Source organism: Delphinapterus leucas, chromosome 13, assembly GCF_059928025.1.
Source record: "Delphinapterus leucas isolate spDelLeu-1000000601 "Yukka" chromosome 13, BTC_Dleu_Yukka2, whole genome shotgun sequence".
Classification (NCBI taxonomy): Eukaryota; Metazoa; Chordata; class Mammalia; order Artiodactyla; family Monodontidae; genus Delphinapterus; species Delphinapterus leucas.
Window position 1 is genome coordinate 87,238,799 of NC_143141.1, and position 13,630 is coordinate 87,252,428.

At 45.5% G+C, this 13,630-nt stretch overlaps 1 protein-coding gene across 2 annotated transcripts; it reads right to left on the minus strand.

Annotated features, from left to right (window-relative positions):
* Positions 1–284: 284 nt before the first annotated feature.
* RRM2 (ribonucleotide reductase regulatory subunit M2) lies at positions 285–8,013 on the minus strand. 2 transcript variants are annotated; one of them, XM_022554135.2, is made up of 10 exons: positions 7,813–8,013; positions 7,653–7,727; positions 7,151–7,294; positions 6,746–6,862; positions 6,140–6,273; positions 4,411–4,505; positions 4,162–4,295; positions 2,857–2,961; positions 2,659–2,772; positions 285–2,580 (listed from the first exon to the last, which is right to left on the minus strand). In XM_022554135.2, exons 1-10 carry the CDS (start codon positions 7,918–7,920, stop codon positions 2,428–2,430), a joined length of 1,179 nt encoding a protein of 392 aa, XP_022409843.1. In that variant the 5' UTR covers positions 7,921–8,013; the 3' UTR covers positions 285–2,427. The 2 variants fall into 2 exon arrangements, with proteins under 2 accessions (XP_022409843.1, XP_022409842.1); XM_022554134.2 differs by having other exon boundaries at positions 7,151–7,297.
* Positions 8,014–13,630: the final 5,617 nt, after the last annotated feature.

Sequence of the window (13,630 nt, forward strand, 5' to 3'; positions counted from 1 at the left end):
ATTCGCTAATTTGGGAATGGACAGGTGAAGGTGGGTGGGATAGCCCCAGGAAAGGGCATTTATAGACAAGAGGGACCAACCCGAGCCCCTGTAGGTCAGTTTGTGGCAGATGCTCTAGGGCATCATCTTTCAAGTGAACCTGTTTCCCACATACTTGGGCCAGGACAGGCATGAGGAAAGTCCCCTCCCCCGAACTGCTAAAAGCAAATGAACTCCTATTCGGTATTTATGAAAACTTCCTGGCTTTTTCTTCCTGAATTGAAATGCAAATTTTATCAAGGAACTGACATGAGAATGGTTTTATTTAAATCACTGACACTTGTGCAGTACTCAATATCAGGACTTTGAAATGCTTTAGACAAAAAGTTTCCCTTTAAACAGATTAAAAAACCGAATCTTAGTTGGCAGAAGCTAGTGCTTGTATCACACAGCTAACGGGAGGTAGAATCCTAAAATCTGCTTCCAAGTGCCACCTGTACCTGACAACGCCAGGCAAAGTGTTTACTTTTGTGTTGCACAAGTGTAAGAACCATAAAATCTAGATTAACTTTATAACAATAATTTAAAAGGTAGAAAAGGGTCCCATATTACAGAAATTTTTAAATTGACTATTTTACCATTCATATTAATACAATAAATGAAGAAAACTGACAGTAGAACAGGCCAGTGGTCAGCCAACACACAACACAATGTGTTAACAAACGTGGCCAAAGGATCGGTGTGTGTCATGCATTACCTTCCACGTAACATCTTTTTTGGAGGGGGAGGGAACATAAAGGCAGATTGATTCAAACTAGCCCTAAGTTCATACTTTCTTCTGAAATTAATATTTGAGTGGAACACGTATTAATTATTCACATAACACTAGCTTTCTACTGAAGTTTAAGAATCCAGTAGATGATGCTCACATTTAGGCAAATCCTAGGAGCAATTGCACTGAACAATATTCACCCCATCAATCATGAACTGCAAAGTAATACTGGGTAACTATTTCAAAGTATGAACTACAGGGCTTCCCTGGTGGCGCAGTGGTTGAGAGTCCGCCTGCCGAGGCAGGGGACACGGGTTCGTGCCCTGGTCCGGGAAGATCCCACATGCCGCGGAGCGGCTGGGCCCGTGAGCCATGGCCGCTGGGCCTGCGCGTCCGGAGCCTGTGCTCCGCAACGGGGGAGGCCACAGCAGTGAGAGGCCCGCGTACCGCAAAGAAAGAAAGGAAAAGAGAGGAAAAAAAAAAAAAAAAGTATGAACTACAGATATGATATAAAAAAAAAAATAGCAGAACAATTTTCTAACTTAAAAGTAAAGTACAAATGGTTAAGTCAACAGTACCTACTTACACACAAACAAAATCAGAATAAACACTCAACTTTTAGGAGAGGCAATTTCAGTCCTGGTTTTACCACTTAATAGGAGAAAGATCTTACGTGGGTCCTTTCATTCAAGGATAATTTGAAAACCAATTTACAAAGTTAATATCTTGGATCCCAGCTAGGAAAACTCTTCAAGGATCTTTCATACTAACTTGAAGTTGGGGGACATACAATTTGAGAAATTAAATGATACCGCCCCTCATGCACACCCAGGTTGCCCACAGTGAGTCCGGATCACACTTCAGTTCCTAATGACCTAAGTTAAGAGTCTCCTTTCTCCACATCTCTTATCCCACGATACTCAACATGGGCTACAGAACACAAAACCAACCTGTGTTCTATGTGGCACCACCTGGCTGATACTGATACCTAAGTGTACACAGGATTGAGTTCAAAAGCTCTTCAATTCATCAAAGAAAAGAAAGAATAAAAACGACACCCTTAGTTTACACAGGCTTAACCTACTTTGATCACCTAGTAAATCTTGAATTGGCTGTTAGTGGTAAACAGAAAACTTTTGTACTTGGTGTAGAAACCAACAAATATAGGTTAAATCAAGCCTTCACCCTGACAGTACAAACTATGTTTATTTGTGTGTAAAGTGCCAGTTTTATATACAAATCATAAGTAAACTTTAAAATCTGCTTTAAAATCTGAAGCAGTGAGTCTGATGTCTTCCTACTGCCTCGTGGTAGTAACTGTCTAATCCTGCTGGATCAAACTCACTTGACTCCCCACACTTTGAGGCCAAGGAAGGTGCTGTTAAGAGCCAGGGTGAAGTCGTGTACAGCCAGCCTGCTTGCAAACGCCAAACATGGACAAGATCTTTCGTAAGAATCCGAGTAGCTTCTGTCTACGCTTTCAATCTAGGTGACCCCACTAGCATTAACAGGATTGATTTTGAGGTAGCTACACAGTTTTAAACATGCCATTAATGAACTTTATGGGCGATTTATGGTGTAGCTGGTTAATACAGTTCAAGTAGCTGATTTTCTTCTCTTTTGATGAGAAGGAAAAGAAGAAAAATCAGCAAACTAAGAGCACATCTTCAGTTCACTTAGAAGTCAGCATCCAAGGTAAAGGAATTCTCTGTCGGACTGGACATCACTCCCATCCTCTGATACTCGCCTACTCTCTTCTCAAAGAAGTTAGTCTTCCCTTCCAGTGAAATATTCTCCATAAAGTCAAATGGATTTTCTACTCTGAAAACCTGAAAAGGTTCACAGCAAAACATAAATACGGAACACCAGTTTCAGAAAGAACCAGAGGGCTGCCCACAATACTTTACCTTGCTAAAACCCAGCTCCAGCATAAGTCTGTCTGCCACGAATTCGATGTACTGCTTCATCAAAGTGCAATTCATTCCAATGAGCTTCACTGGCAGGGCCTCCGTGAGGAACTCCTAGGGACCAGAACACAGCTTCTCAATAAAACAGAAGCATCAAGAGGTCTTCTAGCAAGCACGAGGCCTCCACGCGCCACCCACCTGTTCTATCCTAACTGCATTGACGATTATATCTTTGACTCTCTGCTCCGAAGGTTTGTGTAGCAGGTGTTTGAACATCAGGCAGGCAAAGTCACAGTGTAAACCCTAGAAGAAAAGGTTTAAGGTCACTATCAAACCAGCAGACTTCTAGCATCAACGTGGAATAGGAAACTGCTTTATGCTGGTCTGTATTCTCCTTATACATCTTGCGTGGCCAGACTAAGAGCATTTTAACTGTGGAAGGGAAGATGACTCAGCTGCTGTGTCACCTAGGCAGGCTCGGTCCCACCCAGGGGCCTTAGGGCTGCCCCCTAGAGGACAGCAGGCCAGGTCTGGTCCTCGCTGCTCTGTGTGGTGGCAAAGGACTGGGCAGAACTTGCACTCAGAGCATTCTTTCTACAGCCCTGAGCTCTACTGTCGCCACTATTCCCAGCAGGAAAGGCAAAACTCTGACTAGGCTAGTTAGTTTTTAGACTTAAAACCTAATGCCTGGGAAATCGGGAATGCAATTTCGAGTGAATCAAGTCTGCAAGTCTTAGTGCATTAAATCCCAGGGCTGGGCTTCCCTGGTGGCGCAGTGGTTAAGAATCCACCTGCCAACGCAGGGGACACAGGCTCAAGCTCTGGTCTGGGAAGATCCCACACGCCGCAGAGCAGCTAAGCCCGTGTGCCACAACTACTGAGCCTGCGCTCTAGAGCCCGGGAGCCACACTACTTAAGCCCGCGCGCCTAGAGCCCGTGCTCCGCAACAAGAGAAGCCACCACAGTGAGAAGCCCGCGCACCGCAACGAAGAGTAGTCCCCGCTCGCCGCAACTAGAGAAAGCCTGCGCGCAGCAATGAAGACCCAATGCAGCCAAAAATAAATTAATTAAATTAAAAAAAAAAAAATCCCATTGCTGGTGGGACTTAACACTGGAACATCTGGGCACCTTCACTTTTCCTTCTGCACTTTAATCCAAGTGCATTCAAAGACATATACTGGATCAGAATAGATTCACTGAGATGCTCACCAACTAACTTTGAAGTACAATAGGATCACACAGAAGACCAGGTAGAAATAATAAAACTTCCCTTAAAAAAAAATCCCATCACCTATAGAGCAATACCTATGTATATTGAGAATATGAGTAAAATAATTTCAGCAAATTATCTGAAGTATTTCTTTCTCTGCCAAGTATGTATATGGTTGAAGCCACTTGTTAAATGTGCATTTAAGGCAATCTGACATCTGGGGTTCCCTCCAGTGAACACAGGGTTGTAGGTGTTTGGGGTGCAGGTCAGCCTGTCATCTGAACTAGACTCACCTCGTCTCTGCTAATAAGTTCATTGGAAAATGTGAGGCCGGGCATCAGTCCTCGTTTTTTGAGCCAGAATATCGATGCAAAAGAACCAGAAAAGAAGATTCCTTCCACTGCGGCAAAGGCTACGACACGTTCTCCTAGAGTTAACGCCAAAATATTTCTAGTGAATATCTGTTTGTGTTCATAGGAACAAACCAGTAACATCACTTAGAAAACGAAGCTCAGGGGTAAGTAGGGCCAAGGTATCCTTACCATACGTAGCCTCTTTGTCCCCAATCCAGCACAAGGCCCAATCTGCCTTCTTCTTTACACAAGGCATTGTCTCAATGGCGTTGAAGAGAAATTCCCTGTAGGCACACAGAGCATCAGCAATTCCAGCAGAGACCTCCTATCCTAAGCTTCTGGGTAAGAGCATTGGGACCAAGGCCAATTTGGGATTCAAACGGAAATGTTTTCTTTTTACTTGTTTGCTTTTTCCTCCAGTGTTTTCAAAAATCTCAACATTCATTTGGTTTATGTTAATACAAATTTAGGCATCCATTCATTCACACTGAGCCCCAAGATCTACTAACATGAAAACTCAGTCTATTACACCAAGAGCATTTACTGGCTTAATTATTTCAAGTCCAGGTCATGACAAGGTTCACAGGCCCTATCTTTAACTTTGAAGAACTATAAAATCTTAACTGCTAGGACTGTTTAAGCTATGCTGACCATTATCTCCCTAAATAGATGCCCACACTCTTATCATTGTGCTAATTATTTGGGCCACAAATGCGCCAAGTATATAATAAAGCAATTAAAGCCAATAAACTAAACAACCTGAGATTGCTTCCAGCTATAATTCTATGCTACAATGTTGATCCCAGGTCAGAAAAGCAAATCGATTGGCCCTACACTTAGGGCCAGAGTCTTATTACTCTCTTCCTCCCCGTTCCCACCTTGGGAGTCTACAGATTCCCCAGTCCAGCCTCGTCCTTCCCAGATGACCTTATTTTCTGAAGCCAAAGTCATCAGGCCATTGGGTTCCTTTCATTCTCTTTCCATGTCAACCTGGATCTCGCCTCTCCCTGGCTTTCAAAACTCAACCACCAGGCCGTCCTGATCCTACCTGTTCCGGTAATGTATCCCAATCATGCCCCTACCTTTACTTCCTTTGTTCATTTCTGTCTACAAACATATTCAAATCTTTTTACCCCCAATGAATCTCCTCAATCCTGCTAGGCTTGCAAGTCACTACTCATTTTCCCTCTTCACTTTCTTCCAAGTCATCTACAAGAGGCTACTCTTCAGCTTCACCACTTCTGTTCTACACAGGCTCTTGTCCGGAAGCTGACCTTAGTATCTAGACTACTCAAACACCCATTTCTAACTCTCCCCTCCTTTCCGGTCAATCTTGAAAATGTGAAATAGGCCCGAGGCTACCTATATTTCTCTATTATCCTCCAATATAAACTATCATTTCAGGCAAACAGCTGTGTGCCTAAATTAATCTCATGGTTCACAGCTGCCTCTGTACTATCATGTAATTCCTCTACTTATACTCCTAGGTCTTATTTTCTATATTATGTTACAGCCCCTTACGAGGCAAGTTTTATGTTTTACTTTGCATCCTCCACCCTTTCCACCCTGCCCCAGGCTCAAGTTGTGGGTTAACAGATTTGCCAGACGTGAAAACTATCAGACCTAGGTTTTAGGGCATCAGACACAGCCTCTAGGGATGTTTTTTCAGAAGGCATTAGGTTGGACGATCAGCAGTATATTTCCACCTCTAGAAAATGGAGTAACCTCATAACTTTGTTTTTAAGTGACTGGCTAGTAAAGTGAATTCAGGCCTCTTCTTCAGAGCAGACAGGACCATGGGTGCTAGGAATTTCTTTGACTTGGTCATTTTAGAGTCATTCTTCTATCCCTGTACGATCTCAAAAAGTAACAATTGGTAATCCTAAATATGTTGGCATATCACCACCCAAATACTCACCTTTCTTTGGAATCTTTAATGTAAGTGTCAATGAGGAGACTATACATTTCAGAATGTATGTTTTCCATGGCAATTTGGAAGCCATAGAAACAACGGGCTTCCGTAATCTGAACTTCTTGGCTAAACCGCTCCACCTAGTGGTAAAACACAAAGGTCAGTTTAAGGAAAATCTACCAGCAGCAACTCAGTCAATGAACACTGGTTGCGTCACACTTCCTCTTTTGTATCATCATATGGTAGAAATAGCAATTCATTCTTTTTAATTCATTGCAAGGAGGATGCACTCAACAAGACATATATGCAACCAAATTATTAAAACAGCAAAGCCACAAAAAGGAGAGCAAATAGATAGCTACCAGGGTTGTAGATCTATTACTACCACTTAACATTGTCTTTGAGCTTCTCTACAGTTGGGGGAAAAAAATACCATAAGGAAGAAATAACTGCAAAGTATATTATAGAACAGGAAATGCCATGGAATATAAATACTAGCTTACAGATATATACACATTCAGTGTGGAAAAATTTAAAAGATGAAAAAAGAAAATTATTAGTTCTCTTAAGTCTTGAAATGCATAAAAGTAGACTTTATTTTTGCAAACTCACCAAGTTTTCATTTACTATGCCATCACTTGCTGCAAAGAAAGCCAGAACATGCGAAATGAAATATCTCTCCTCAGGCTTCAGGGCTTCCCAGTGCTGAAGGTCCTTGGAAAGGTCCACCTGGAGTACAGAAGTTCACAAGGGGTTCAAACGTGCAGGACCTCACACATATGCGTAATTCTTCAACTTTAAGTCTACTAGTATCGCTTGATTAATATACCCCTCACGCACTTTCCCAGTGAGAACATCTAATACTCTCCCTCTGTGGGCAAGCATTCCAAGAGGAACACGAGGAAAGCAAAGCACATTTCAAACACGTTATAACCGGCACTGCAGGGGTCTTCCTCTAGAGTTAGGGGCAATGCTTCCAACTGCCTTTTAAGTCTCCTAGTTCCTGAATCCGATTACCTCCTCAGCTGTCCAAAAGGAAGCCTCAGCTTTCTTATACATCTGCCAAATATCATGGTATTCGATAGGAAAGATGACAAAGCGGCGGGGGTTTTCTTTCAGAAGTGGTTCATCCTCCACACTGGGGGCAGATAGCTTAGGGTTCTGCTGGGGGAGAAAGGATGGAAAATGTTAAGTATAGGGCGAACCACGAAACTGTCTTTTTTTTTTAAGCAAAGTATGTCCAATTATCGGGAATTTCATGCGGTTTAATGTATGTCGCTTGTCACACATGGGTTCTGTACATAACAGAGCAGGACTATAGTAGAGACATAATAGGAAAATGTCCAGATGTGTAAAGTAGTAAATGATCGGGAAGAGACTTTGGCGGGAAAGGAGCGCGGGCCCGGGAGGGGGTAGGGTTTGAGAGGAGACAATGAGGCTTTGGCGCCAAGAGCAGGCTCCTCCTGCACCGCCTTCCTGCAGCGCCCCCTCGCCGGGCGCCCCCAGCCTGCCTACTCACTGGCTCGGCGGGCTCCTGGAAGATCCTCCTCGCGGTCTTGCTGGCCAGCACGCGGGTCCCGCTGAGGGACGGGGGCTGCAGGGAGACGCGTGGTGAGAAGCCTGCCCGCGTCCTTCAGGACCCCGCCGCCCTGCCCCGCCCCTCGCCCCTGCGCGCTCACAGTGTTCTCCTTGTCCGCCAGGCTGAGCCCCTTCATGGGCGAGAGCTGGAGGGGATGCTGCTGCTGCGGGTCAGCGATGGTGGCGAGAGGGACACGGACGGAGAGCATGGCTGCGCACGACTCGTCAAGATGGGGCTGCGCGCAGGTACTGGAAGACCCTGCACAGCGGCGCCGGAAATTTAAAGCATCCCTCACAGGCGTGCGCCGTGGGCGTGGCCGTTTCCCATTGGATGGATGCCGGCCGCTGGCCACGCCTCCCGTAGCAGATTCCGGAGCCGCGCGCGGACGCCGGTCGCCCCTGGTCTCCTGGGAGCCTCGGGACCTACCCCTCCCGGGCCTCTGTGGGCCGCAGGCTGGGCTGGGGGCGCCACCGCCCATATCCCTGAGAGCCCCATAGGACAAAGTCTGCAGGCCCTGCGCGCTCCGGTGGCCCTGGCGCGCGCGGGCACTCGCTCGTACCGGAAAGGTTTGGGATTGAATGAAGCAACGCGATTGGAGCCCGCCTGCCGGAGAGCGGGAGAGGATTCCCCACCCCGCCGAGCCCCACCTCTCTGAAAACGTCTCTTGAACCCGTTTCGCGGTTCCGGGTAAATGGTTTTGCAAATGAGGTTGGTGCAAATGCCAGTACAAAGCCCCTGGCTGCGAGGGAACGTGGCTGCGGCGATTTAGATACGTGTAGGTGGGCGGGAGTGCCAGCAGGGTCCCTGAGGTCGGGCAAGTGTGTGGGGTGGTCGGTGGTGACCGTACTGTCCAAACGGTTAGGGGCGCGGGCTGCTGAGTCACTAGGACACGTCATCTGACAAAGATTTGGTGCCCTCGTCGGTAAATTGGGCCTCGTAGCCATACCTGACCTGTGGGATTACTAATAAAATGAAAGGGTTAAATGAGAGAATTCACGTAAAATGCGAAGTCCTTTGCAAACTTTCAAGTTAATAACAGAGAGAGGGCCTTTGGTGCAGTTTCCCCCTGAAATCGTGTCTGCTGTCGGACCCCTGTCCTCTATGTCGACATTGTTTTAAAAATTGCAAACTGGGCAAATGTCGACATTGTTTTAAAAATTGCAAACTGAGCAAAAATTCCTGAGAAAAAGTTCAGAGAATGATTGAAGAACTAGGAATTCATTTACTGCTTATTGGGTATCAAAGAGCCTAAAGGGGGGGGTTGAAAACCTCCATTCGGATGAGGGTGGAGACATGAACTTAGTAACAGTTCTCATTTTACTTCGTACGCGGTCTTTCAGATTTGCCAGAGATTTCTGCTCTGCATCTGGCAAAACGCCAAAAATGATTGAAGAGAAAGAAGTGTTAAGATCCAGGAAAAAAAAGATTAATCAGGAAAAGCTCCAACAGCTGTACACAGTCAGGGCTGTCTCTGAGTGAGACTGGACTTTTTACAATGTCTTTTCTATATAATACTTTAAAGAGGTGGGGGGTAGAGAAGATACCCTCCCCACAGAGATCTATTTCTCTTAAAGTACTGTGTTTAAAGTATTCTCTAGCCTCAGAAGAAAGATCAATGACCATCACATCTCTTAGACAAAGCAACAACTAAAACTTTGGTCTGTCATTTGTTTTAAAGCAACTCGCAGACATTGTCAATTTCCCCGTCAGCATGCACCTCCAGAAAATGGATACTTTTATTGAAGACGTGATAATGGCTTTATCAGCCATAAAACTAACAAAGCTATCAGTGATTCCTTGGTATCCGCTAATACCTAATTAACATCCAGTTTCGGGTAATCAGTATCCGACGTACCCCTTTTGGTTGCTGTCCCAGGCACCATGTACTTTTCAGCTCCTGCTATACTCTGTATGTACAGGAACTGTAAAGTATAACTCGAGCTAGCCAGAAGCTATTACTTCATTTTCGGTTGAACTGCCACGAGGCGGGGGGGGGGGGGAAGCCACCATCCTCCCCCTCACCGCCTCCCACCTCTGAGTCATTCGGGCATGTCCCGTCCTCCCCCTATATCGGGTTTTTACTGCTCTCACTTCACAAAGGAAGAAGCAGGGGCAGAAGTCTACGTGGTTCTGCCGAGCGGTCACGCCGGGAGGAGACAGCCGGGTCGGGGTTCTGGTCTGCAGTTCCCCCTCTCTTTGCCTGGGTACCGGAGACGCAAAGGGCCCGGGCGGACCAGGCGGACCAGTCCGGGGGAGGGAGGACCCTCCCCGGAGCGGCCTAGCGCCAAGCCCTGGGATCCACCTGCGATCTTCTCCTTTTCCCTTCGGTGCGCGTTTTGACAGCTACTCCACTACTGGTCCGCGAGACAGAGACTCCGCCCCCAACGTCAGAGAGGCTGCGCTCTTCCAAGGCTGTGGGATCCTACGCCGAGCCACCGCAAGCTCCGCCCCCGCTTCCGCAGCCCGCGCTCCGGCCGCCACGCCCCCAGCAGTTGCAGTTTTACCGTCTCGCGAGGGGGTGTGCGGTGGCCTCTACGGGGCCCCTCACCCCACACCAGGCGGCGTCACTGAGGCCCGGGGAGCCCAAGTGATTTTTCCCAAAGCCACTCATCCCTCTATATACCTGACACCGTGCTGGGGACTGTCACAATAATACTAATGATAACTCCGCAGCCACTGGACAACTGGTCCACTGGACCAGGTGATTTACACTTTTAATCCAGACGACAGTGTGAAGTAGGTGTTTTTAGCTCTGTTCTTTAGATGAGACTAAGGCCTGAGAGGCCAGGAGGGTGCCCACGGTCACACAGCTCCTTACATTGCGCAGGAACTTTTCTCTCCCAACGTTTTATTAAGAATATTTTCAACATACAGAAAAATGGAAAGAAGTCTGCAGTGTTCACCCACCACCTAGGATTCAACGATTGTTTCCCTTCTGCCATATTTGCTTTATCCCTCTTTACGGGTGTGTGAGGCTTTTGTTTTTTCTGGATTTTTTTTTAAAATAAATTTATTTGATTTATTTATTTTTTATTTTTGGTTGCGTTGGGTCTTCGTTGCTTCATGTGGGCTTCTCATTGCCGTGGCTTCTCTTGTTGCAGAGCACGGGCTCTAGATCGCGGGCTCAGTAGTTCTGACGCACGGGCTCAGTTGCTCCGTGGCATGTGGGATCTTCCCGGACCAGGGCTCGAACTCATGTCGCCTGCATTGGCAGGCGAATTCTTAACCACTGCACCACCAGGGAAGCCCTTTTCTGGATCATTTGAACCTGGGTTGTAGATGTGACACTTCACCCCGAGATATTGCAATGTATTGCACAAGTAGCTCCTAAAAATAAGGACATTCTCTAACATAACCACAGTACCATATTCAGACCTAAGAAAACTAACATTATTTCTCTAATATCACTTAATATCTCATCCATAATCAAATCTCCCCTGTCATTTCAAATATGTCTTTTAATTTGGTTTGTTCATTTTTGATGCAGGATCCTATTAAACGCATGTATTACATTTGGTTATTGTGCCTTTTTAGTCTCTTATTTTTTTAATACAGTTCTTGAATTTATCACAGTTTTTATTTGCCTTGGGGCATTCTTTTTTTTGGCTGCGTTGGGTCTTCGTTGCTGTGCCGGCTTTCTCTAGTTACAGCGAGCGGAGGCTACTTTTCATTGTGGTGCTCCGGCTTCTCATCGCGGTGGCTTCTCTTGCTGCGGAGCACAGGATCTAGGCGCTTGGGCTTCAGTAGTTGTAGCTCGCAGGCTCAGTAGTTGTGGCTTGCGCGCTCTAGAGCACAGCCTCAGTAGTTGTGGTGCGCGGGCTTAGTTGCTCTGCGGCATGTGGGATCTTCCCGGACCAGGGATCAAACCCATGTCCCCTGCATTGGCAGGCGGATTCTTAACCACTGCGCCACCAGGGAAGTCCCTTTTTAGTCTCTTTTAATTCAAACAACTACTCCATTTTTTTCCCCCATGAGGTTGACTTTTCAAAGTTCAGGCCAGTTTTCTTGTAGTATGTCCCACATTCTACATTTGCCTAATGTGTCTTCACAGTGTCACTTAATTTGTTCTGTTAATCCCTGTTTTTACTGTAAACCGAAAGATCTAAAGGCTTTATTAGATTTAGCTTATCTTTTTTTTGTACATAAGCTAAAAACTACCATTTGAACCATTTTGAAGCACGCAGTTCAGTCGTATTAAGCACATATACAGCCTTATGCAACCATCACCACCATCCGTCTCCAGAACTTTTTATCATCCCATTAAACAGTAGCTCCCCGTTCCTCCCTCCCATCAACCTCTTGTAAAAACCATTCTACTTTCTGTCTATGTGAATCTGAGTACCTCGTACAAGTGCGATCTTACATTATTTGTCCTTTTGTGTCTGACTTTTTTCACATAGCATAATGTCTTCAGCATTCATCCATGTTGTAGCTTGTGTCAGAATTTCATTCCTTTTTAAGGCTGGATAATATTCCACTGTGTGGATATCCCACAGTTTGTTTATGAGATTTCCTTTCTGCAATCCATCAGCCCCTTCCCTCCATGGAGTTCTTTTGTTTCCCAACTACTAGGAAGCAAGGTCAACCCTCCTCTGAACTGAGCTACTCCCTGTGTGACTCCAGAGCACCTCCTTCTTCTTTCTGAACTTGACATTCCACTTTCAGACCTTCAGGATGCTCAGAGTTCTCCGTTAAGGAAAAAGGGTGCAGGTTGTAGACACAGGCTGCCTGTGTATGCATCCCAGCTTACCCACTGGCTAATTTCCCCAGTTGTAAAACAGGCATAATAACAGCATCTAGAACCTACTTCATAGGGTGGATGTGAGGATTAAATTGAGTTATTACGTGTAAAATACTCATGAAAGTTCCTGGAACATCGAAAGCAACAGGTAAATATTAGTTGCCATTATCATAATTTGTCCAACCAGCCCTCTGTAACACGTATGCAGGCCATCTCCAGTTTTTCACTATTATAAACAATGCTGCGGGAATTCCATGGCCGTCCAATGGTTAGGGCTCCACGCTCTTACTGCCAACGGCTGGGGTTCAATCCCCAGTCGGGGAACTAAGATCCCACAAGCCGCGCGGTGCAGCCAAACAGACAAACCAAAAACAGTGCTGCAATGAACATCGTTGTGTTTCCTAGAAGTAGAGTTACTGGGTCCAAAGGTGTAAACATTTAGAACTTGGATAGGTGCCATCAAGTTGCGTGTTAGAACGCTGGCCAGTCTCCACTGTCACTGGCTGTCTAGGAGGGGCCCTTTCTCTGTATCCTGTGGCCGTTAATCTTTATGGTTGGAAGCTCACACTTCCTTGCCTTAACCTGAAGGTACTTGATTATTAGTGAGATTGAATATGGACATATGGACATTTATATTTCTTCTCTGAATTTCCTGATATTTATCTATGTATTGATTGAGCTATTTATTTTTATAGTCATTTTTAAGAGCTCTATACGTTTTGGTTGGTACCTCTTTTTCTATTATATATGTTGCAGTTATGTTTCCTGGTTTCTCATTTGTGTCTTTTTTCTCTCTTTTTTTTTTTTTAGATTATAACTTTTTATTTTGAAAGAGTTTAAGACACACAAGAAGTTGCAAAATTAGTACAGAGAGTTCCGGTGAACCTTTCACCCAGGTTCCCTTCGTAACTTACACAACCGTGTGCATTGTTTAAATCAGGAAGCTGACATTCATTCAATCCTATTAATTATCAACCTTATTTGGATTTCACCAGTTCCTACCCATACTCGTGCGTGCGTGCGTGCGTGCGTGCGTGTGTGTGTATACACATGGTTCTTGGAAATACTATCACATATGTAGATTTGAGTTCATCACCAGAAGGAAACTCCCTGTGCTAGTCCTTAACACTTATACCCTCCCACGACCCTGACTCCTGGGAACCACCCGCCTGGTCTC

Coding starts and splice junctions, on each gene's coding strand:
- RRM2 (XM_022554134.2), bottom strand. CDS start 7,920: ATGCTCTCCGTCCGTGTCCCTCTCGCCACCATCGCTGACCCGCAGCAG. Junction 7,298..7,652: donor TCCAGGAGCCCGCCGAGCCA/GTGAGTAGGCAG, acceptor TTTCTCCCCCAG/CAGAACCCTAAGCTATCTGC. Junction 2,773..2,856: donor ATGCAGTTAGGATAGAACAG/GTGGGTGGCGCG, acceptor TCTGGTCCCTAG/GAGTTCCTCACGGAGGCCCT.